The sequence below is a fragment of the Gorilla gorilla genome, chromosome 16, assembly GCF_029281585.2.
Source record: "Gorilla gorilla gorilla isolate KB3781 chromosome 16, NHGRI_mGorGor1-v2.1_pri, whole genome shotgun sequence".
Classification (NCBI taxonomy): domain Eukaryota; kingdom Metazoa; phylum Chordata; class Mammalia; order Primates; family Hominidae; genus Gorilla; species Gorilla gorilla.
Genome location: NC_073240.2, coordinates 72,565,170 through 72,590,520, shown reverse-complemented (window position 1 = coordinate 72,590,520; position 25,351 = coordinate 72,565,170). Strand labels below are relative to the sequence as shown.

The window sequence follows — 25,351 nt, the reverse complement described above, 5'->3', positions numbered from 1 at the left end:
GGAACGGGGTGTGGGATGTTTTGAGTTGGCAGAAAGCAGTAGAGGGGCCTGCCATTGCTGAGTGTCTATGAGACACCAGGCACTTACAAGACATATGAACGATGGGATGTAATGATTCACTTCACCTAGTATTATGGAGTGACCACATGGAGTGCTAAGAATTCAATCAAGTTTTTCATACACACTCCTCACCTTTGGAGACCCTCAGTCCTCACATAAGGATAGAAAGCCTACGATAATTCCTCTCTGGGCCTTTTTTTTCCCCCCAGAGCCAGAAATCAGTCTTGGGATTCTGAGCTAGTGATTCATCTTTGTGTAGTTTTGGAGGCATCTGGCAGACCTCGGTCCCCGGCACTCTGCCCGCCACCACACTCACCCTTTCGCTCCACTCGGTGAGGAACCAGCTCTTGGCACAGGGTCCCATGTCGCAGTTCTCAATGTCATTCGGCCGGAGCTTCATGTTGCATTCCTCATCGTCAACCACATCCCCAATGTTGCTCACACACTTCACATCACGGGTCCTCTGTCCCACGCCGCAGGGCACCGAGCACTGAAACACAGCACACTGACGTCAGGGGAACCAGCAGCTTCAGCTCTGGGAGAGAATTGCCAGTATGGAGCTCGCAGCCTTTGTGATCAGCCCCATGAGACTGAGGCTCTGTCATGCATGTCACCAGCTGGGGCAGGGATCTGAGCCCTAGAAAACTCCACAACCCTTTTCTACAAGACCTTCTTAGATGCCTCGCCTACTGTAAACTAAAAATAAAATCCTAAGCCTCCCAGCTGACTGAATGGGCCTCCTCTTGGCCAAGGAGACCCCCCAGAGAAACCTTAAAAATGGATTTCCTGGCCATGACAGGATGGAAGGTTGGACACACCCTGTCATACCACCTCCGTTTTGCAGTCTAGACACAACTGACCAGCATTGATGTTAAGAGAGAAATCATAAGACTGACAGAATGGACTCTCTGTGGCAATAAGACACCAAATTATAAACAGGACCCAACGCCATGGCAGGCAAGGGGTTAAGTCATGCACCTGTGCCCTTGAAGAATAAACTATGTTCTAAGTTGCCTGGGAAGAAGGTCTTAGGATTCATGGCTTACATCCTGTTTAGAGTAAAGAATATTATTGTCAGTTCCTCAAATCTTATTGTGAATTCTTCAAACTGTTGACATACTGATTAATGTGTAACCTGTGGACATTGAAGAGGACACTGGTTTGTTTGGTTTGTTTCTGAGTCATAAAGTTATGCTGATTTATTTCTGACTCATGAAGTTTTATTGACTGTCTTGCACTTAAAACATCTTAGCCTGTATGTCGTCATCTGTAGCCAGTGATTGCAACCTCTGTGCTGTACCCTCCAATGAAAAAGACAACTCCGATTCGAGGGGTCCCCCTCTCCTCTCCTAAACTTTCTTCTAAAAGCCTTTCAACTTGTAACAGACTTTGGAACATGTCCAACGTTGTTCGTGTGTCTTCTTGGGCTGATCCTTACATTGGCTTCCAATAAATCTTTTATCAAATTATTTCTGCCTTAACAGCCTTAATTTTGACTGACACTACTCTATTCTTCCAGGCCTCAGTCTTTTCAGCTATAAAATGGGTAGGGAAAATTGGAAGGAGTTGGCTCTACCAGCAGTTGCCAACCTTCACTTCACCATGACTCACAAAACAGATGAGGCCAGTATCACAGGGCTCCCCCTGGGCTCACTCATAAAGTTGGCTGTGGGTGGCACACACTACCCTGAACTCTATTGAATTATTGGTACATCCTGTGGTTTGCAAAAATAGCCATCCAGACCCCCACGGGATGGGTTCCCTCCTGTGGAACTCAGGGTTACCCATCTCAGGTCTTAGTGGGGGAGGCTGGAAAGTGTGGTGGGAGCTGGAGAGGGAGCTGCAGAGCGGGCTGCCCTGCCTGTTTACCGAGGTCCAGTCGGTCCGGATCTGCCACTCGCTGCAGATCTTGAGTTGGCAGGTGCTGGTGGTCTCAGGTTTCTCCAGGTGCTGGCAGCGGTAGGGCTGCACCGTCAGGCTGCGGTTGGCGTACACCTGGCGGCACAGAACCTGGCGGTGCTGCATGCCCAGGCCACAGGTCTTGCTGCACTCAGACCACTCCCCGATGTCCCAGCTGGTTCAGGAATGAGAGAGCGAGAGTGAGAGACAACCTTCAGTCAACAAGAAGTGAGCGTGAGCCCGCAGCAGCGTACACAGAATCATCAGAATCACTATGGGTGGAGTTTCTTACTAGAGCATTGCTTAAAAGTCAGCCTAGGCTGGGCACAGTGGGGCACGCCTGTAATCCCAGCACTTTGGGAAGCTGAGGTGGGAGGATGGCTTGAGCCCAGGAGTTCGAGACCAGCCTGGGCAACATGGCAAAACCCCGTCTCTACAAAAAATACCAAAGTTAGCTGGGTGTGGTGGTGTGTGCCTGTAGTCCCAGCTACTCGGGAGGCTGAGGTCAGGGGATGGCTTGAGCCTGGGAGATTGAGGCTGCAGTGAGCCATGATTGTGCCACTGCACTCCAGCCTGGGCAATGGAGTAAGACCCTGTCTCAAAAAAAGAAAAGAAAAAGAAAAAGAAAAAGTCTGCCTAAGGGTCATCGGACTCTGTAAAGGCAGATAAATTTGCTTGACACTTGACATGCTATTTACCAGTGATTAGGGCCCAGATTCTATAAAAAGTTATAGAAAACTGAAAACGTACAAATGATTTTTATCTAATTAAAAAAAACCTACAAAGGTTAGTTTTATTACACTGTAGATCATTAACTCATTTTTGCTACTAACTTAGAAATCTTATTCTAGCATTCTTTATTTTTCATTAACAATTCCCGTATCAGTTTCGCAAACCCTCCTCTGTCATCTGCTCTGTTATTAGTTAAATGAGACAGCAGCCCATGCTCACCATATACTTGGATGAGAATTATATTTTTATTACTCTGAAAATTAGGTTTTGACCCTTTTAGGGCCCTTTCCCCTTGTTCTTCTTCAAGTGTCCCATTTATCATTCAATAACCAGTTCAAGGCCAGGCGCGGTGGTTCACGCCCATAATCCCAGCACTTTGGGAGGCTGAGGTGGGCAGACCATTAGCGCTCAGGAGTTCAAGACCAGCCTGGCCAACATGGCAAAACCCTGTCCCTATAAAAAATACAAAAATTAGCCAGGCGTGGTAATGTGCACCTGTAGTCCCAGCTACTCGGGAGGCTGATGCAGGATAATTGCTTGAACCCAGGAGGTGAAGGTTGCTGAGATCGTGCCACTGCACTCTGGCCTGGGCAACAGAGCTAGACTCCGCCATAAAAACAAAAACAAAACCAAAAAACCAAAACAGTTCAAGACCTCTCCCGAGACACTTTTCTTGGCCTCTCCAGGCTGATGTTTTTGTGACTTTAATTATCCTCTCTCTGTAAACAGCTCACCTACGACACTAACTACACTGGCTTCTCATTTTTTGCTTCCTCCTTTGTTTTCCTTACCAGGCTCAAACCTAATTGCTCCAGCTTTGTCAAGGGTGGGCTTCCTAGAAGTGGGTTGACTTGCTAAAGGCTATCAGCTCCTGAGTTCATCCTGAAAGACAGGTGTGCCTGCTAAACAGACTGCATTTTATGCATGGTCCAAGTCTTGTATTTCTAAATCAGATTTAGACTGACTTATATCTGTTCGTAAGGTCCTGTGCATAAGTGACCTAAAGTGACCTGGTAATAGGCGACCTAAATGGAGGGGCCATCTTACAAGGCTGGGCAAGGGAAGATGTTGCAGGGCTCCTCCTCGGGGGTCGGCTTCATGCTGGAGTCACAGTAACTCTCAGGAGCCTCTTCATGAGTGCTTCTGTGCACACAGCGGAAAATAGGGTACTGCGATCCTGCAACAACAGAAGAATGTCTGAAAGACAGTCCCACACACTGGAAAGCTGGGCTATGGGTGGAGATGCACAGAGATTCGGGTGCTGATGAAGAGAGGGCACAGAAACAGTGAGGGCAATTCACACACACATGCACACTTACACTCCCCCTTCATTTGAGGGTTTACACACCCCTACCTCACAGGTCTTTGCTAGGAACTGTGGGGGTGCAAAGAAGAGCCTGCCCTAAAAGGAATCAATAATCTATTTGTGGACACAGTCTAAATATGCTCAAAGGCAGATACAAAGCATCTTCATTATAGTTCAAGATAACAAAAGAGAGATTCCCTAGGCAGTGGAATGATTATAGAAGGAACACAAAGAGTAACTTTTCTAAAGTTCTCTGGAAGCGTCAAAGAGAAAGTGTCCTAAATGGGCCAACCTTCATTCTAGAGAAAGAATTGGGTTTGGGTAGATATGTGCATGTGTATTTTGGAGGCAGGAGGCTGTCTAGGTCATTAAACTGGAATGAAAGTACCTGCCTGACAAACTAGCCTGCTACACCAGGTACATTTAAGGGATAGGTTGAAGCACAGAAGTAGAAGATTCAAGAAAGGGCAGAAGAGCAGCTGCCTCCCCCTTTGGCAAGCGTCTTTCATGTTCTTCTAATAAAGTACCCATCCAATGGTATTTCAGTGATCTGAGCATATGTCTACTTCCCATGAGACAGTGAGCTTCTGAGGGACAGGGCTACTTCTTAATCTCTGTAGCCCCAGTACCTAGGAGAGTAGCAGGGGCTCAATAAATGACTGTGTTGAATGAATGTTTGAATGGTGTTGAATGAATGTTTATAACTGTTTTAGGTTTTTTGTTTTACTTTCATTGGATTAATAAGGATACATCTATTTTCGATAAAAAGCCAGAATTTGTTAAATGGAATGTCTAGGTGTCAATTAAAAAAAAAAAAAAAGGCTGATTCAATTCTGCCTTCCTTTCTCTGCTGCCACCTGGTGGCAACACTGAGCTATTATTAATGGACGTTTATAACGTGAGAAATGTAACCCCTGAACCTGAACCAACCACGGGAAGATGCTTCTTCACAAATAACTGTGTTCCCCATAGTCCAGGCCAGTATACAACTCCTGCCGGAAGAACACTATACTTTATTCTACAACTCTGTCTTATCTCTGTTGCTAATTGGCCAGGCATTCATATTTTCTGAAGCTCCAACTCCTTACAATTTTAACTGCAACATAGGGGCTATCTTTTAACATAAACATCTTAATATTTCATCAGTCATGAAAGTGTTTCAGTGGTTTTTCAAGCTTATCTTGTATGACACACTGAGCCAGAGGGTAGTAAGAAACTTGACAGTTTGCAAGACAGTGTTGAATCTGAAACGATCATTTGTTTAAATTACCCTGGTGGTAAAAATTTACAGTGTGGCTATAACTTGAGACCATTATTTAAAATAACGTTCCAATTAAGCACAATTATTGGCTGAGTAAAAGGCAGTACTGACTGTAAAGTTAATGGGATGCAAAAACTTTTGTGGAATTAAAGTTTGTCCAGCTACAGATCTCCTTCCATTAAATAGAACAGATTTTTAATTAATTTCAACAAACATTAAGTACACTGTGCAGTTATAAAGGTGAATACATGGTTCATAGCTTGCAGTGGGACTCGGCTATTAAGGGATTAAGTAAAGATCTTATTTAGCCTATTCCTTTTCCTTCAGACCATGTGGGTTTAGCTTTTCCACTTAGATGTTTGTGGATAGGAAAGCAAAAGGAACTATCTCAACCACTTGGCGCTCAAATAAGGAAGAAATCAAATTTTTTTAATCAAAAGGATACAGGCTCCCATAGGAATGCTCTGTGTCTTGGGAAGATGGGTCCTGCTGGGGTTGTCCAGCACCTGGCCACTGCTTGTCTTCCCTTGACATTTTAGGGCATTTATGGACATTGTCCATGGTCCGGCTCCATGGAAATGAACTCAGAGGCCCTCTGGCTCTCTGAAGGTGGGGAAATGCCAGATCTACAAATCTTTTTTTATTTTTTTGAGACGGAGTTTAGCTCTGTCACCCAGGCTGGAGTGAAGTGGCACAATCTCTGCTCACCACAACCTCCACCTACCGGGTTCAAGTGATTCTCCTGCTTCAGCCTCCCAGGTAGCTGGGATTAAAGGTGCCTGCCACTGCGCCCGGCTAATTTTTGTATTTTTAGTAGAGACGCGGTTTTGCCATGTTGTCCAGGCTTGTCTTAAACTCCTGACCTCAGGTGATTTGCCCACCTCAGCCTCCCAAAGTACTGGGATCACAGGCATAAGCCACGGCGCCTGACCCATATCTACAACTCTTGAGTCTAGTGACCGCAGTGGTTTCCTTCTTTGGGTCAGTTTTAATATCTTTGGAAAGGGAGACAGCACCTGGCCACCTCCCTTTGTTCAAGATTGCAATTCAATTATTCCTCTATTTGCTAGCAAGCAGGAACAAGGTGGTGAGGTCAGGCACCGGCTAGACTTCAGGCAGCAGGAAAACTATTTGAGATCAGTTCGGTTGCCTTATATGCGGACATGTTGATCAAAATAGAAATATGTCATGTTGAAGGGGGGAACTGTACACAGGTAATTAGCAGATAATAAATGAGGTCAGTGAATTCAGGGGCTAGCATAGAGGTCAGTGGGACATTATGGAAGAGAGACAAAATAAAGAGCAAGAAAAAATTAAATGACTTTAGACTTGGAACTCTAGGAATCAAATGAAACAAGCCAAGAGTTTGACAGAGGCCTGATCAATGGCTGTGTGAGTATGGACCACTCTTGGATGCCAGCAACAGGGCCCTTCCCTGAGATGGTGATATCATGATGCTGGAAGCACTTAGACAAAGGGAAATTTGACCATGAAAAGCACAGAACTGTGTGGTGTGGTTAGCTCCACCAGGGAGGACTGGAGAAGGGTTTAGGCGAGGGTATGTGAGAAAATACACAATGGGATCACAAGGGGAACGGACTTATTCTGTGCATAAGTGACTTGGACAATGCCGGGAGGCTTGGGATTTCCTGGTCACTTGCCATGACTGCTGACGACCATTAGATGTGCTCCGCATCTGTGCCTCCGCATTGCCTCACCTACCCTGCATGTCTGGTGCCATCACCGCCTGGGACAGAGCAAAGGAGAGGCCTCCACGGGCCGCTGCCACTTGTCACATGAAAGAAAAAGGAACTAGGATTGCCAGAGAAGGGAGGGATGAGAAACAACACATCCCTAGGTTTGCTTTATTTCCAAGGCACCTCTTCAGTATCTCTTGGGCCTGAGAACTGGTGCCATTTACTGGGTAAAGAAGAGCTAGACATGTCGCCTCAGACATTCTGAGTGGCAGATGCCGAGTGTGTGTGTGTGTGTGTGTGTGTGTGTGTGTGTACATGCACACATGGGTGTATATGGGCTAAATATTGAAAATGGGTCCTGTGCATGCTCAGTCCCATACCTCACACTCTTGTGAATTTCTGTGTGTGTGTTTCTGCAATGCAAAGGACAGAAGATAAAACAAAATCATATGGAAATCTAGAGAAAGAGATTGTTCAGTTTTTTTGTTTTGTTTTGTTTTGTTTGAGACGGAGTCTTGCTCTGTCGCCCAGGCTGGAGTGCAGTGGCATGATCTTGGCTCACTGCAACCTCCGCCTCCTGGGTTCAAGCAATTGTCCTGCCTCAGCCTCCCGAGTAGCTGGGATTACATGCATGCATCACCATGCCCAGCTAATTTTTGTATTTTTGGTGAGGATAGGGTTTTGCCACATTGGCCAGGCTGGTTTTGAACTCCTGACCTCAAGTGATAACACCTGCCTTGGCCTCCCAAAATGCTTCGATTACAGGTGTGAGATACCATGCCCGGCCGCTTATTCAATTTCTAACAGGTAAATCCACATTCTTTATGCTATGTTGACAAAACATGGGAAAAGGCAATAATAGACTTGTATATCTAGGATACAATAAAGATGTAAAATCTACCCTTATGTCTTTTCTAGTAGCTCATATACTCCGCATTTGAAATGTGGTGATGATATAGTCACTTATTCAAAAAACACAGGAGTGCCTACTGTGTGCTTGGTATGATGCCTGGTGCAGAAGTTGCAAAGTGTATATTCATGGAGACAGCCAAGACAAGCAGGGCTGGGACAGAAATGTGTCCTGAATTGCTGTGAGGTCCCAAGGATGAAGTGCCTACCTGTTCTTTGCAGAATCAGGAAGGCTTTGCAGAAGAGGGTCTCAGAGCTTGGAGTACGAGCAGGACTTTGCTGGCCAGATACCAGAGTGTCGTAAAGGAGGGATACTAGCATATAGTGAGGTAGTAACAGTTATGTTTTGCTTTCAGTCTATCAAAACCTTGCTTTCTTTAAATTTCAACTCCATACCTCAGTGTGGATCACAAGCGTGGGGATGGGTTGTGGGGACAAAAACTGGAACATTTGGTTATGAGTTTGCTCCATTAGAGAGACCGTGGGAGCGTCTGGAGGAGACACAGGGAACCAACACATGCGTTTGCCCTCATCTCATCCTGCTCACAACACAAGGCCTTATGGGCTCCGGACAGGGTGAAAGAGAATCTTCTCCACATGGCACCCTTGGTTGAAAACCACACAGTGACAGCTTTCATCCTTTTTATGACTTTCCCTATTTTCACCTAGTTCTGAGTGTATCTGGTTCCTTTGACGGGCATCACACATTACCTAAAGGTAGAATATTTCAATAATAATACATTTTGATCTCGGGTTCCTATATCAATTATGTTACATACTGCTTACCTCTATAATATCACAGAGTCTCACCAAAATGGTTTTGGCCTTAATGCAAAAATATTTCTAGCTTTCTGACTCTGTCAAGACATATTTTATATGCATTTAATTTTTCCTCACAAAGTATATAAAAGAAGTTGGTCCAATGAATCTGCAGTCCAGATTCTTTGCACATTTATTAAGTATAAGCATAATAAAATTTGCACAATAAAACCTCTATAAATCAACACTCCAGTTACCAAATCATTATGGAATTGCAGAGGTTCCAGGCAGGAAAAGCTCCAGCCCCCAAGAAGAACCAAAGACCTAAATTCTATTCTCAAAAGCCACTAAGCCAATGCTCTTATGAAAAAGATAAAAACTTTAGAAGCCGTCATGAGATTTTTCAGTGTGCTAATTTTGTGAGAGGTTCCAAACTTTGTATTCTTAGATACCAGTATCAAAAGAAAAGAAAAGAAAGGAAAAGAAAAAAAAAAGCAAAGCAAAGCAAAGCAAAGCAAAAAAAAAAAAACACCCCAAACCAATGCTCTGGGACATCACACAGTTCCCCAGTTTGCAGAGATTCCTGGGGGATACAGCCTTCCTGTTTCTTTAGCAACCTCCCCTCAAAGAATAGCTGTTTCAGGGGATAAAATAGGACTTTACTACAAACAGGAGGCTATTATCATATATATGAAGGAAATTATAACTACACAGTTCATAGGTGTATCTTTGCAACGAGTCAGCTTGAAACAGAAGCAGCATTGATTTCCAACCTGGTATGGAATGTCAGATAAAGGGTTTCTGGACAGCACATTCCACATCTATCTTAACTTTGGAGTTTTCAAGGAAACGGGACCCTGGGTCCACTTCATCATCCTGACGTGACCCCTGTAACACTGCCATGTTTTGCTTTCAGCCTATCACAACCCTACTTTATTTAAATTTCACCTAAACTGTATCCTCCCCAATCCTACAACTCTATCTTTTCTTTTGTTTGGAGAGACGCCCCATGCTTCCTCTGGTGTGTGGACTCCCTTGTGGTGAGGGGTCAATAAAGCTGACTTTGTTGGGCTTCAGGTTTGTCCCTGGTGGTCCTAGCTGATCAGGTTGGAATAATGAATGAATACAGGGTTGGGATTTTACTGGGATAGTATGGGAGCTTCGAGTGTCGGTCAGTGTAAAAGCCAGCTAACTAACACGCCAAGCCTGCAAAGTATTTTTTTTTTTTTTTTTCTGAAATCCTGAGATTTGAGAAAGAGTTTCAACTGGGATTTGTGTAAGTCCTCCACAACCCTGACTTGGAGATTAAATTTTAGATCTTGAAGTACGTGAGTGTATTCCGTTTATTAATGAATATATGTGCACAGCAGGCCTGAGTTGCTCAAACCCTGCACATGCCAAAGACAGGCCCTTGACCAGCTCCTGAGAGAGAACCTCTAAGCCCTTGGAATATGCCACCTGATAAGAGTGTTTTTTTATGCTGAGGTCTTGGGCCACGCAGTATTGGTTTGGCTTCTGGGATGGTAAAGGGAGAGTAGCTAGTGTCACTCATATGGGAGCTGCATACCTAGACGAGAGACCCCAGTAAAAACCCTGGACACCAAATCTTGGGTGAGCATCTCTGGTTGGCAGTACTTGGCATGTGTTCTCAGCCTCTGAATTACATCATTTCTGAGAGAATTAAGTGCATCCCTGTGTGACTGTGCTGGAGGCAACACCTGAAAGCTGGCGCCTGGCATCTCTAGGACTTTGTCAACGCACCTTTTCCTTTATTAACTCGAATCCCTATCCTTTGACTGTGATGAATTGTAACAGCTCTTCTGGGTCTCGTAAGTCCTTTGAGCCAATCATTGAGGGTGGTGTTGAGGGCCCCAGTGCAATCTGTCACACCCATGAGCCATCTCATAGACAGGCTCACAGAGGTGAGGGTTTGCCATTTCCCTTGGGCCAGGGGCCCCCAATCGACACCAGTCCATGGCCTGTTAGGAACCAGGTCGCACAGCAGGAGGTGACTGGTGGGTGGGCGAGATCAGTGGTGGCGTTACATTCTCATAGGAGCGTGAGCCCTATTGTGAACTGTGCAGGCAAGGGATCTAGGTTGCACGCTCCTTATGAGACTCTAACTAATGCCTGATGATCTGCGATAGGGCAGTTTCATCCCGAAACCATCCCCCAACCCCGCCACCATCCATGGAAAAATCATCTTCCATGAAACCAGTCCCTGGTGCCAAAAAAGCCGGGGACCGCTGCCTTGGGCCACCCACACATTCCTTGCTTAGGGTTCTGCAGGGATCCACCCATCCCCCACACAGGCTCACCTTTCCCACAGGTCGTGGAGCATTCTGTTGTCCCAAGCTGCTTCCAGTTGTGATCCCGGCTGCGCCGTGGGGGCTGCGGTGCTGGTGGCACCAAGTTGTCCGGTCGACGGGGAGAAAATCTGTCTGGATGCCTGACTGGGAAGGTCTGTGCCGATTCTGAGGTGAGCATCTCAGGGGCCTCCCCACGCAAGTCCTCCTTCTCCTCGTTCCTCCCTTTCTCTTCTCCCTCCTCCTGGCTCCTGCCTTCTGTCACCATCTGGCCATTGAAAGGTTCCCCTAGGAGAGGTGAGCGTGCACACACAGAATCAGGATCAGTTTAGACCCTGAGTTGCAAAGAGGAAACTGCTTCGACATTAGAGACTGTGTAGCATGAGATCGTTTCTAAGTCACAGCACATAAGCACATCTGTTTAAAACAAGCAGACACCTACTAGTGCTTTCCCTCACATGCAAAGCACTTTTGAAAATCAATAAGACAAAGACGAACACTGCAGTAGGAATAGGAATTGTGAGCCATAGACAGTTCACATAAAAAGAAACACAAACAGCCAAAACCCATACAAAAATCCTCAACTTTACTCATAATTCCATAAATACACATGAAAAGAACACCACCACCTAACACCAAAGACTGGAAAGTTTGGAAACCCTTAAATCCCTAAACTCCTGTTGAAGGTGCAGGAAAACACACTTCCAGTCACTATGGATGAGCCTGCAAATAGATCCATGGTTTTGGAGGGAAATCTGGCATTATCTATCCAAATTTGAAATGCACATACCCTTTGACCTAGCAATTCAGTTTCTATCACATCTGTTCCGCAAATATTTTCTTTTACATAAATCTGAATATACAGGTATGGTTACTGAGGCATTATTTGAAATAGCAAACAGACACAAATGTTCACCAGTGGTACTGGTTAAACTACGTTATGCTACAAGTACAAAATGGAATACTATGTGAGTTTTGAAAAGAATGCAGCAAATATACGTTCCGACATGAAGAAATGACAATATTGTTTGGTGAAAGAAAAAAGCAGAACACACACACATACACACAGGTGTGGCAGGTCACTTTTTGAGATACTAATTTGTGTGTGATTTACTATCTTTATTCCTCCACTTCCTCCTCTGGTTTGAAAGAGTAGCCAAGTCCTTAGATGTTATTGCTTTGTTTTTGTGCAGGACAGAAAACAAAAGCTTTGTTTTTGTGCAGCTTTCCCTTCCAAGAGTGCAAAGCCTAGGCTTTCATTAAGGGTAAAGTGGATGTCCCTGAGGGGCCAGCCCAGAGGGAGGAGGAGGGCACATTCTGAGAGAGAGAGAAAGAGAGAGAGAGGAGAAAGAGACAGTGGCAGAGAGCAAGGGAGAGAGCGAGCGAGTGAGAGAGAGAGAGAGAGACAGAGAGAGACAGAGACTAAGAGAGCAAGAGAGACAGAGAAATAGAGTAAGAAAGAGAGACAGCAAGAGAGAGAGACAGAGCAAGAGAGACAGAGACACAGATACAGAGAGCAAGACAGAGACACTGAGACAGAGAGCGAGAGAGACAGAGAAAGAGAAGGCAAGAGAGACAGAGAGCAAGAGAGAGACAAACGCAGACAGCAAGAGAGCGAGACAGAGTCAGACAGCGAGAGAGACAGAGTGCGAGAGAGACAGAGAGCAAGAGAGCAAGACAGAGAGTCAGAGATAGAGAGCAAGAGAGACACACAGACAGAGAGCAGGAGAGACAGAGAGCAAGAGAAATATAGAGTGTGAGACAGAGACAGAGAGCAAGAGAGACAGAGAGAGAGCAAGAGACAGACAGAGTCAGCAACAGAGAGACAGAGAGCAAGAGAGAGACAGAGAGATAGAGAAAGAAAGCAAGAGAGCAGGAGAGACAGAGAAGAAGAGAGACAGAGAGCAAGAGAGACAGAGAGGGACAGAGACAGAGAGCAAGAGAGAGAGACAGACAGCAAGAGAGACAGAGAGATAGAGACAGAAAGTGAGAGAGACAGAGAGCAAGAGAGACAGACAGAGACAGAAAGCAACAGAGCAGGAGAGACAGAGAGCAAAAGAGACAGAGAGCAAGGGAGACAGAGAGATAGAGACAGAAAGCAAGAGAGCAGGAGAGACAGAGACAGAGAAGAAGACAGACAGAGAGCAAGAGAGACAGAGAGGGACAGTGACAGAAAGCAAGAGAGACAGAGACAGAGACAGAAAGTGAGAGAGACAGAGAACGAGAGAGACAGAGAGCAAGAGAGACAGCAAGAGAGAGAAACAGAGAGCAAGAGAGAGACAGAGAGAGAAACAGAGTGCGAGAGAGACAGAGAGCGAGAAAGAGAGCAAAAGAGAGGGAGACAGTAAGAGAGACAGAGAGGGACAGACAGAGAGCAAGACAGAGAGCTAGTGTGAGAGAGAGTGAGAGAGAGAGAGAGAGAGTGAGAAAGAGAGAGAGAGAGGTTTTCAAGGTGGAGGAGAGGTAGGAGTCTGGAGTCTTGGGTTTCCTGAGTGCCATGGATCCTTAGGTGTACCAGACAATGTCCAGTGTCCCAGGAGGAAGCCACCCCTGCAGTGGGAGAGGGGGCCTGGCTGTCAGCCTCACCAGCTTCCTGTGCCCCCCATGCAGATTGGAAGGAGCAGAGCCCTAACCTGAAGGCCCCATGAGGCTGCTCCCAGTGGCACCTCAGCGGAATTAGTGTGGACAGACCACCAGGGGGGTCTAGCCAATGTTTTGGCTTGTCTAAGACTCTAGATCTTTCCTTATATCTGGAGTGAGAATATGTGTGTGTGTGCGTGTGTGTGTGTGTGTGTGTAACCCCCAAGTAGACTGCGATTGAATTATCTACTGGTTTCAAAGAAGGGTGAAGTTGAGGTCAGATTTAAATTGACTAATGGAAAATAATAATATGCAATATTTCCTTGCACATCTGAGATTGTAGATGATGATTCAAATGGCTGGAAACATGTTTGTGTATGCATAGAAAGGGGCTAGGCAAAATCCCACCAAAGGGTTAGACTCCCTCTGGGAAGGGCATGGGGTTGGGAGCTGTGGACTTTTTTTTTTTTAATAGACTATTTTTTTTAGAGCAGTTTTAGGTTCACAGAAAAAGTGAGTAGAAAGTACAGAGTTCCCACACACCTCCTCCCACCACACAGGCACAGGGTCCCTAACTACCATCATCCCACATCAGACTGGTACATGTGTAACTGATGACCCTACATGGACATGTCATTATTGTTTAGAGTTCATAGTCCATACGAGGGTTCACACTTGGGGGTGCACATTCTGTGGGTCTGGACAAGTGCACAGTGACATGCATCCGCCAGTGTAATATCACACAGAGTAGTTTCACCGCCCTGAAATCCTCCCTGTTCCACCTTTTCATCCCTCTGTCCTCCCAGCCCCTGGCAACCACTGACCTTTTTACTGTCTCCATAGTTTTAACTTTTCTAGAATGTCATATAGTTGGAATCAAACAATAGGTAGTCTTTTCAGATTGGCCTCTTTCACTTAGTAATATGCATGGAAGGTTTCTCCATGTCTCTTTGTGACGTGATGGCTCATTTATTTTTAGCCCTAAATAATATTCCATTACTTTTTGTCTATCCACCTATTGAAGGACTTCTTGGTTGCTTCCAAGTTTTGGCAATTATGTGGCAGTTGCTTTTGACTGTATATATTTCTATTTTGATTGAATATTGTTCAAGTATGTCTCATTTTAATAGAAAATAAGGAGGCAAATTCTAGGGTTACTGTAGAACACAGTTAAAACTACAAGGGGGCTGGGTGAGGTGGCTCATGCCTGTAATCCCAACATTTTGGGAGGCTGAGGCGGGAGGATTGCTTGAGCCCAGGAGTTCAAGACCAGCCTGGGCAACATAGCGAGACCCCATTTCAGCAATAATAATAATAATAACAACAACAACAACAACAATTAGGGCTTTCTCAGCAATTTTTTTTTTTTTTTTTTGGAGACAGAGCCTCACTCTGTCACCCAGGCTGGAGTGCAGGAGGCTCACTGCACCCTGGGTCTCCTGGGTTCAAGTGATTCTCGTGTCTTAGTCTCTTGAGTACCTGGGATTACAGGTGAGTGCCACCACCTCCAGCTGCTTTTTGTACTTTTAGCAGAGATGGGGTTTTGCCATGTTGTCCAGGCTGGTCTCGAACTCCTGGGCTCAAGCAATCTGCCCACCTCGGCTTCCAAAAGTGCTGGGATCACAGGCGTGATCCACTGCACCAGGCCTCTCAGCTTTTTTGCCAGGGCTTTCTTACTTAGTTGGTTATTATGCTTCATGGTTTAAAATATGACATGTACATATGACCAACAAAATCAGGACCAGGCATGTTGATATAAATGAGAACTGTCCAAGATGTTGTTGGACAAAAAAATTTAAAAAGTCTTTTCTGTGCCTTGATCTGGGCTCTACACTAGGATGGACAACTAATTTATTCAATCTCTTCCCATGTCCTCTCCCCTGCCAAAAACCACCTTATAGGGTTTTTCTTCTATTTTGTAGACTGGGTGTGTGTTCAGAGAGGTTGCTGACCCGCCTGAGGGTGCACAGCAAAAAGGTGCAGAGCTGGATTCCAACTCTGCCTCCAGACTCCATTGACATGGAAGAGGAAGCCTGGTCGCAATGCCTGTGCTTACCAACTTTTTACAGGTGACTCCTCCAGGCCTGCCCTGTCCCAGGGAGCTGATCCCAGAACCCCCATGCTATTCATGAGCTGAGACCCATCAGGCCTGACAGAAATCATCATCATCCTGATAGATTTCAAATAGTCTGTCTGATTATCCCTGTAAACCAGCAACGGACCCCAGAAATCTTACCCAAACTTGGTTTCTCAAACTGTGGATTGCTTCTGGACATGACATAAAAATTCTCTGTTGCGCTGAGTTTGCTGACTTGGAGTTTGGACAACACACCCACCCCATGTTCTGGGGACGCACCCAGCTGTTGTCCTCCGCAGTCTGTAGCAATCAGATAACCTGGTTATCCCGTCCAAAGTTCAGAGAAGAATGGATGGGGCAGGTTTGGCACTTGTGCCTTTATTTCCTCCTAGGGTAGGGATTGGACCAAGTAACCTCTCAGCGATACAACAAGCACAAAGTATGGTCACACAGGCCCTCCTCAGGTCACTGCCCAGGTGTGAGATGATGACAATTATTAACTTATTCTTCCTAAGCTTCCATTTCCTTACTCTTAAAATAATGCTAATAATAGTACTTCCCTCCAAGTACCTCCCTCTGTCATGAGAATTCAAAGAACTAATCTACGCAAAGAGCTCAGCACAGCAGTTTCTAAGCCCTTGCACACAGCAAGGACTCAATGTTTGTGAGCTATAATTACCATGAATACTTCTGCAGACCTTCCTATTTTAAGGAAGGAAAAGACTGTCTGCATTTGGGTGGTGGGCTCCATCATCCTCCGGTAGAGAAATGTCTGCAGACTCAGAGAGCAGTCCCATGCCCAGTGCCAGCCGAGAGAAAGCTGCCTGCTCTGTCCATAAGCAGAGCCCACCAGGAAGACTCAACATGGATTGTTAGGTGTGAACTCATTATTCTTGTCTTATAGGTCAAAGTATTATTAACAGAAACAAAAGGGGAACCAAGAGAAAAGGCATATAGTAGACAGATAATGGCCCCCTAAAGATGTCCACATCCTAATCCCTGGAATCTGTGAACATGCTACCTTACATAGCAAAAATGGACTTTGCAGGTGAGACTAAATTACAGATTTTGAGAAGGAGAGATTATCCTGGATTACTTGGGTGGGCCCAGTGTAATCTGAAGTGTCCTTATAAAGGAAAGAGAGAGGAAGATGAGAGTCAGAGAGGAGATGTGATGAGGCCAGGGTCAGAGAGAGGTTTGCAAGTGCCACCCTGCTGGCTTTGAAGGTGGAGGAAGGGGCCAGGAACCAAGGAAGGCAGGTGGCTCCTAGAAGTTGGAAAAGGCAAGGAAGTGGGTTCTCTCCTAGAGCCTCTGGAGAGAGAGTGGCCCTGATGACACCTTCATTTTGTCCCAGTGAAACCCACTTCAGACTTCTAACCTCCAGAACTCTAAGAGAGTAAATTTGTGTTGTTTTTTCTTAATTTTGAGATAGGGTCTCACTCTGTTGTCCAGGCTGGAGTTCAGTGGTCTGATCACGGCTCACTGCAGCCCCAACCTCCTTGGGCTCAGATGATTCTCCCACCTCAGCCTCCTGAGTAGCTGGGATTGCAGGCACACACCACCATGCCTGGCTAATTTCTGTATTTTTTTTTTATAGAGACACGGGTTTCATTATGTTGCACAGGCTGGTCTTGAACCTCTGGGCCCAAGCAATCCACCTGCGTTGGCCTCCCAAAGTGCTAGGATTACAGGCATGAGCCCCCTTGTCTGGCCTGGAAACTAGTATAAAGCATTTCAAATGTTGAACTGGCAGGGCAGACCCAGGATGCTCATGCCATTTTGGAATCGAGTGAATGAAACAGTCTCATCAGTGAAGGCTCAGACAAATGGTGAAGCCTGCTCCAATGTCAAGGCCCCTTGACTTTGAAATATGCGTCCCTCAATTTTCTCTGTGTTGACCGAGAGACAGAGGGTGGATGCACAAGAATTGAGAGAGAGAAGGCTTTACAAGGAAATGATCAGAGTCCCCGGCCACAAGACAAGGGATTCTACCTGGTCTCCTGTGGGGTGGCACCTGGGGGCTGATGGCGTTGGTCCCCATGATCACGTACTCGTAGTGCACGCCTGGGTTTGGCTGCTGGTGTATCATCTGCTGACACAAAAATCAGTGTTACTGCACTTGGCATGTATGCACACCCCTTCTGGGTTTCAATGGCATTTGCAGAACTACTGAGAAATGACTAGGTTGGTTCACTCTAGTACGCATCCATTAATATCAGTGAACCTGTGGCAGATTAAACAAAGTTATTTCTGGATGGCTTTTTGTCATTTACTTTTGAAGAATGAAGAACTTAGGCCGAGCAAATCACAAGAAAACTAAGCTAAGAGTCAAGATTTTCTAAACTCCAAAGGAGAAGATGGAGCAACGGTAGCAGAACCTTTCTGTCCTTAGATTTTGCTCAGTGCTCTGGAAACATCCAACACAGATAAATACGTGTACACTGCAGGAGAACTGTTTTAACACTAGGTGGCGTGACAAAGTCATGCGAACAAGCAGCAGACCTCCTGGACAGAGCCACCCGGGATGCTTTAGGTTCCCTCAAAGTTCTTGACCTGGCTGGTGAGGCTGGCCTCCACGTCTCTCCCTCTTATTCAGGGAAAGCCCCAGAAACACAAAGACATGGGGCCAGGAAAACAAGTAGAAGGGACCCAAATCTTGCTGGGTCATATTCTCTTAGGAATGATGACAAAAATAGGATGGCAAGCAGGAATCTACGTAGGACTGTGGAAGTCAGCAGCTGAACATCGTCTGGGCTGAAAACATATTAAATGAGCATGGCCCAGCAGAATACGTCCCTCCCTATTGGATTTAGAGCACACAGTCTTTGCTGCCCATGGCTTTCCTGATGGGGAGCAGGGTGGTGGGCAAAACCCAGCAGCAGAATGAGATTCCACAGTGTAAATATGAGCCGTGCAAGAAGACACGGTCGGGTTTGATGTTTCTGTCTCTGCTGCTTTATAAAGCAGCTCTCCTACTGACCAGCTGTGTAACCTAGAGCAAGCCCCTTCACCCTGCAGTTTTTCATTTCTTCCTTGGGGAAGGAAGAGGTTAGAATCATGTCACTTTCAAAGGTCCTTTCCAGCTAGAAGCATCTCTGAGTCACTCCTGCATGGTGGGTCCTGTTTCTATTCTTCCTGTTTATGCCATGATCTCTTGCCACTCCCTACTGATGAAATGGGTCTTCATTTTATAAATTACCCAAAGGAAGGCAGACCTGAGAACCCCTGGGATTCTCCTACCCGGGAACCAATATCAAACCACTGGCGTTGCAGAAACGTGGTGGGCACTGAATCCCCGAGGGACACGGTTGTGTGACCTCAGGTTCCTGCTGTGTATCCCTCATCCCCTCACTCCCTTTTCACACAATCTTCCCCTCGGTCTGCGGCTGGAAATCCTCCCTCCCTCTCTGGTGTCTCTTCTGCCTGAGCATTCTGCCAGTGCAAAACCTTGTCCCGTTTGTGAAATTGCTGTTGGCTTCCATTCCTACACCTCCCACAGTAGGCCTTTAACAACCTGAGTTTCTACCTCTGATGCCATTTAAAATATATTCAGATTCAACCAACCAACCGGACAGTCTAAAAAAAAAATCCAAAATAAACTACAACAAGGTTCCTTTGTAATTTCGAGTCCACTAGGCCCAAGAGGAAAGGACACAGAACTGTGTGTAGGTGGAGAAGTAATGACAATGCAATTAATAATATTTCTAAAACTCTGACACAGCAAATATGTTAATCAGCTCAGCTTTGGGGACAGAAATAATGTGTATATTCATGGGTGATCTCAATCTTTTTATCAAAATGTTATTTCAAGCTTTTATGTCTTATCACCCTTTATTTCCTGGTCTTTTAAGAAGATTGAATTCTAGTGGTTTCCTTTGAACGTAAGGACCATTTAAAACTCTTGAGCAATTTAATGTCTTAGTTTCACGTAAAATAAATTAAGGTTTTGTCTTCTATGAAGCAGGGAGCTTCTAGTAAATCTCTCCACTGTGACTCTCAGCTTTATTGTTTCATCTGGAGGGCTCTGGAGTTCTCCTTTCTTCATTTGCTCTCAGAGTTTGAACAGGGCTGGGAGCTGGGAGCGGTCCTGCCTTCCTTTAGGCTCTTGCTTTCTTTTGCCATAAAAAGAAAACATGCCAAATTAGCATTATAAGGAAAGTGCCTGGAGGAGATCCAATGCTCATGAAATAAAGGGCATGTTTTGCCTCTGATTTGGTTCAACAAGTAAAATTGGTTTTACTGGGTCAATAAACTCCGAAGGTAATAAGCATCTGGTGGAGTTGGAGGTTGCTGTGAGCTGGGCCCATTCAGAAGTAAAGGCAAAGATGAACGCCAAGCATTCAAGGAGTGCCTCCAACAGGCTCTGCTCAAAGGGTTTTTATTGAGTATGGGCAATGATTTGTTGCTTATTTGTTCAGAGTATGTTCCTTAGAAGTGACAAGATTCAAAATCCAAAGAACAGTCCAGAAACATCCAAACTCACATAGACATCCAAGATCTCGTTGGTGGGACCTTCCGCCAAAAAGGACTCTCCGGCAGTGCTCGAAATCTCATTTGGACGCTTGTAGGTGAACATGGTCCCTCCGCCCTCGTATTTTCCTGGTCGATCAATTGCCCAGTTCCCATTGATGATGGAGCGTCCAGAACGACTTCGCAAGGCTGTTGAGAAAAATTAGACAGTTCTTTGGGTAAGCCCAGGGTGTGCACAAGAAACAGAACTGACTCCCCCAGTTTCTGGCTTCTTCATTCATCAAGGTTTTTGTTAGGATCCACTATGTGCCAGGCAATGATCCAGGCCCTGGGGCACCATTAGGCATCTAGATTACCTCCCCTTGGGCTTAATCACTTCTTCAACCCACCCTAATCCCTTCTATCACTTGGACTTAGTATAGAAATGTAGGGTGGGGGCTGGTTAGGTGAAAAGGATGTGGAAAATGGGAGGGAAAGGAGAAAGAGGAGGAAGAGAAAAAAGGGGGGAAGGGAAACGGATTTACATTATATACCATTATCTAGGTGAGAGGTTGCACACTGGCAGCCCACGAGCTGATTTTGGCTCATAAATGGGTTTAGTTTGGCTTCTGTAGTGTTATTAAAAAAAATAACTGAGCCCAAATTTAAGAATTGAAATATTTCACATAAAAAATTTAGAGTTCTGGCTTCTCTTATAAACCAGGAAGACATGTTAACATTGGCTTCACACTCCCTCATGGCAGCAATCGGCTGGAGCCCAGGATGGCTGTCCCTCTCAGATGGGCCCTATATGCTCTGATTTGCCCCAGTCCCTACCCCTCCCTGTTGACCCCCAACACTGAGGTTAAGTCTCAGTTTATTACCCCTTTATTTATGAATATGGGTGATTTACATCATTTATCATACTTGCATTGTTCTTTTCCTTATCCAATTTTTTCTCCCCTCCCAGCCCTCCCCTTTTTTTTTTTTGAGACAGAGTCTTGCTCCATCGCCCAGGCTGGAGTGCAGTGGTGTGATCCTGGCTCAGTGCACCCTCAACCTCCTGGGCTCAAGGAATCCTCCTGCTTCAGCCTCCTGAGTAGCTGGGACTATAGGCATGTACCACCATGCCTGGCTTGTGTGTGTGTGTGTGTGTGTGTGTGTGTGTGTGTATATATATATATATATATTTTTTTTTTTTTTTAAGAGATGGGGTTTTGCCATGTTGCCCAGGCTGGTCTCAAACTCCTGAGCTCAAGCGATCTGCCTGCCTCAGCCTCCCAAAGTGCTGGGATTACAGGTGTTAGTCACTGCACCTGGCCTAGAATTTTTCTTATAATTCTCTCTACTTACATGTCTACTACAAGTGGCAAAGCTAAAGCTAAGAGGGTCACATGATTTTCTCGTGTACCTGGTCAGCTTCATTCACTTCTATGACCTTCCTGAGTTCCTGGGCATCTGAGGCTGTGGGCTGTGTTAGATACCGCACGTGCACTGTCAAATTTAATCGTCACAACATTGCACAGCAGATGTTATAATCCCCATTTTTCAGAGTGGCTCAGAGATGGGAGGGAACTTGTTCAAGTTCATGAGGCCCATAGGGGTCAGACCTGTGATTTCGAGTCTGTACTCAGAAGGCGGGTATGAAAGGTGAAGGGGGCAAGGAACAAGGTGTTGGAGTTAACAGGAGAAGAAAGGGTGGCATCTGCAAATAGAATTTCTTCACCTACCCTTGGCACCTGGAAACCCACAAGCCAAAGGAGGACTGGTTTAGAGAAGGTACTTTTTTTTTTTTTTTTTTTTTTTGAGATGGAGTTTCGTTCTTGTTGCCCAAGCTGGAGTGCAATGGTGCGATCTCGTCTCACTGCAACCTCTGCCTCCTGGGTTCAAGCAATTCTCCTGCCTCAGCCTCCTGAGTAGCTAAGATTACAGGCATTCACCACCACGCTCTGCTAATTTTTGTATTTTAGTAGAGACGGGGTTTCACCATGTTGGTCAGGCTGGTCTTGAACTCCTGACCTCAGATGATCCGCCCGTCTCAGCCTCCCAAAGTGGTGGGATTACAGGCATAAGCCACTGCGCCCAGCCAAAGGTCCTGTTTTAAGTGCTATGTACATAGTGGACCTGTGATGGCCACTGGCTCTTTGCACCTTCAGTTTATAGAATTCCTAAATTTAACTTTTTATAATTTGTTATGGAAAAATGTATACATATGCAAAAGTGGTGTGAACAATATAATAAACCCCCATGTACCCATTGCTCAGCTTCAACAAGGATCAGCTCATGGCTTCTCTTGTGTCACATTGCAAATATGTATCCTTCAACTTTTCAGTAGGTACCACTAAAATATAAGAACTTTTTCTTAAACTCATTTTTTCAGCAGCGTTCCTACAATGGGCCTTCCCAGAGCTCTGGCCTGTAGAGTCAGAAACTGCACAGAGGGGCTGGAGTGGCCCAAACTCCAGCTGGGCTCCCCCTCCAGACTCCACACTGGGCTGGCTGGTGCCATGGCTGCAGGGAGGGCAAAGCTGCAGACCTTTCACTACTGAGTTACAAGATCAATTCAGCTTAGTGAGTAGCAAAAAAGAGTCAAGGGTGGAAACTGAGGAAGAATAGATTTGGGGCTATTCTTTATGAAGAATCACACTTCTTCAAAAGTGGTGTGGCTGGGCACGGTGGCTCATGCTTGCAGTCCAGCACTTTGGGAGGCTGAGGCGGGCAGATCACCTGAGGTTGGGGGTTTCAGACCAGCCTGAACAAATGGAGAAACCCCGTCTCTGCTAAAAGTACAAAATTAGCCAGGCGTGGTGGCGCATGCCTGTAATCCCAGCTACTCAGGAGGCTGAGGCAGGAGAATTGCTTGAACCTGGGAGATGGAGGTTGTGGTGAGCCAAGATCGCACCATTGCACTCCAGTCTCAGAAAAAAAAAAAAAAAGTGGTCCATATAATGTCTACCATTTTCTCACTTCCCACTAATTCCTCAACCATCTCCAGTCTGGCTCCTGCCCCCATCATTCCGTTGAGGAAATTTAAAATTAGCGTCACCAAGACCCCCATGTTGCTAAATCCAATGGGCGTTTCCCAGGTCTCCTCTTTTCAGATGTCTCGGCAGCACCTGGCACTATTCCATCCTATTTGAAACACTCTCACCCCAGCTTCTGGGAACCACACTCCCCTTGCTTTCCTCCTGCTCTCAGGCTGCTCATTTCTGTTTTCTTTTCTGTCTCATCTTTCTCTACCTGGCTATTAAATATCAGAATTTCTTAAGGAATAAGAGTAGACCTGCTTTGGGCACTATATTCCTTTCATGAGCAATTTCCTAGGACCATGATTTCAACTACCATATGTGAATGACTCACAAATGTATGTTGACAGGCCAAACTTTGCCTCTGGCCTTAGAATTTCATATGTAATTACCTCCTTGCCAGCTTTAGTCAGATGTCTTGTCTAAGGCTGAACCCAACCCCAGCCTCAGTGTTTCTTATCTCAGTAAATGGTACCACCATCCATATAATCAGAAACCCAGGAATCATCCTGGATATCTCCTCTCTTCCTATCTCCCCAAATCTAACCCGTCATCAAATCTTATTTAACCTCCTCTGCCTCTCTTCATGTCCACTGCCATAATCCAGGGCCAGGCTACCATGAGATCTCATCTGGACTAATAAAATATCTTCTAATTGATCTTCCTGTTTCTCTTCTGTTCAGCTAGAACAATATTTTCAGAATGTAGATTAGATTACCAACGATGGCTCAAAATCCTTCAATGGCTTTCTATTGCTCTAGGCAAAAAAGGCTGGGCGTAGTGCCTCACGCCTGCAATCCCAGCACTTTGGGAGGCTGAGGCTGGCGGATCACGAGGTCAGGAGATCAAGACCATCCTGGCCAACATGGTGAAACCCCGTCTCTACTAAAAATACAAAAAATTAGCTGGGCGTGGTGGTGGGCACCTGTAGTCCCAGCTACTTGGGAGGCTGAGGCAGGAGAATGGCGTGAACCCAGGAGGCGGAGCTTGCAGTGAGCCGAGACCACGCCACTGCACTCCAGCCTGGGTGACAGAGCAAAATTCCATCTTGGGGGAAAAAAAAAAAATATATATATATATATCCCATCATAGAGGCCTCCTCCCCCCTCCAGATGCTGCAGCCCAGCCTTATCCTGCATCACTGTTCTTCTCTCTGTGCTCTGCTCCTGGGCCTTCTTTTAGCCCATCTACAACATCATCTTCCCTCCACGGTGCTGTCCCTTCTTCCAGAAATGCTTCTCCCTCAACTCCAAGTTCTATTCATTCTTTTTTTTTTTTTTTTTTTTAAATAAAGACAAGGTTTTACTCCTGTTTCCCAGGCTGCAGTGCAGTGGCACAATCATGGCTTACTGCTCACTGCAACCTCCTCCTCCCAGGCTCAAGCAATGTTCCCGCCTCAGCTTCCCACAGGTGCGCACCACCACAATCGGTTAATTTTTGTATGTTTTGTAGAGATGGGGGTTTCACCATGTTGCCCAGGCTGGGTCTTGAATTCTTAAGCTCAAGCGATCCTCCTGCCTTGGCCTCCCAAAGTGCTGGGATTACAGGTGTGAGCCACTGTGCCTGGCCCTATTCATTCTTTAGATGTCAATTTCTCCAGGGCAGTCTTCTCCCATCCCTAGTCCAGCCCCCTCTCTTCCCTGCCATGCTGTAAGGGATGCAAGAAACTTTCCTTCAAGACATTTAATTCAGTTTAATTCAGTTTGTCCATACACTTACTGAGAGAATTATTTGATCAATGTTTGTCTCCTATAACACTGCCAGCTCCAAAAGATTTCATCACCATTACAGTTTGAGAGTCTAGCATAGTGCTCACCACATAGTAAGAACTGAATGTTTACACAGTAGACAAGGGCAAAGAGCTCAAAAGAAAAGCAAAGAATAATAAATAGGCAATTCGCAGAAAACCAAGTACAAGTACTCCATAAGCAAATGAAAAGATGCTCTGCCTTACTTATAATTCAAGAAATGAAAATCAAAGCCACAATGGGATCATCCTGACCATCCAAATTAGCAAACATTTTAAAAAAAATTTAATATTGCAAGTATTGCCAGGTGGGTAAGCAAGCAAGTATTGATGGCATTGCTGGTAGGAATGTAAACAGACTCAGCCATATTGGAGGGCAATTTGATTACATGGCTAAAACTTGAAATGCCCATACACCCTGACCCAAAAACTCTACTTCTAGGAAACTAGTTGAGAGATATACTTCTATGAGTATACAAAAATGTTTCTAACAAGGATATTATCTGCCAATTTTTTTTAAATAGAGAAAAAAAACTCGCCTAA

The 25,351-nt window shown here is 45.5% G+C and overlaps 1 protein-coding gene across 4 annotated transcripts in view; it reads right to left on the bottom strand.

Annotated features, from left to right (window-relative positions):
* The window catches only part of THSD4 (thrombospondin type 1 domain containing 4), a 693,045-nt gene that overhangs the window by 60,300 nt on the left and 607,394 nt on the right, over positions 1-25,351 (bottom strand). For all 4 annotated transcript variants that reach the window (XR_008672073.2, XR_010131023.1, XM_031002164.3 and 1 more), the window contains 6 exons: positions 20,070-20,245; positions 17,579-17,675; positions 10,942-11,217; positions 3,739-3,868; positions 1,930-2,134; positions 377-550 (listed from right to left, as the gene is read on the bottom strand). Coding sequence is in view for 2 of the 4 variants with exons in the window: in XM_031002164.3 (XP_030858024.2) it covers positions 377-550; positions 1,930-2,134; positions 3,739-3,868; positions 10,942-11,217; positions 17,579-17,675; positions 20,070-20,245 (1,058 nt within the window). In the remaining 2 variants the exon portion in view is untranslated. The remainder of the gene's footprint in view (positions 1-376; positions 551-1,929; positions 2,135-3,738; positions 3,869-10,941; positions 11,218-17,578; positions 17,676-20,069; positions 20,246-25,351) is intronic.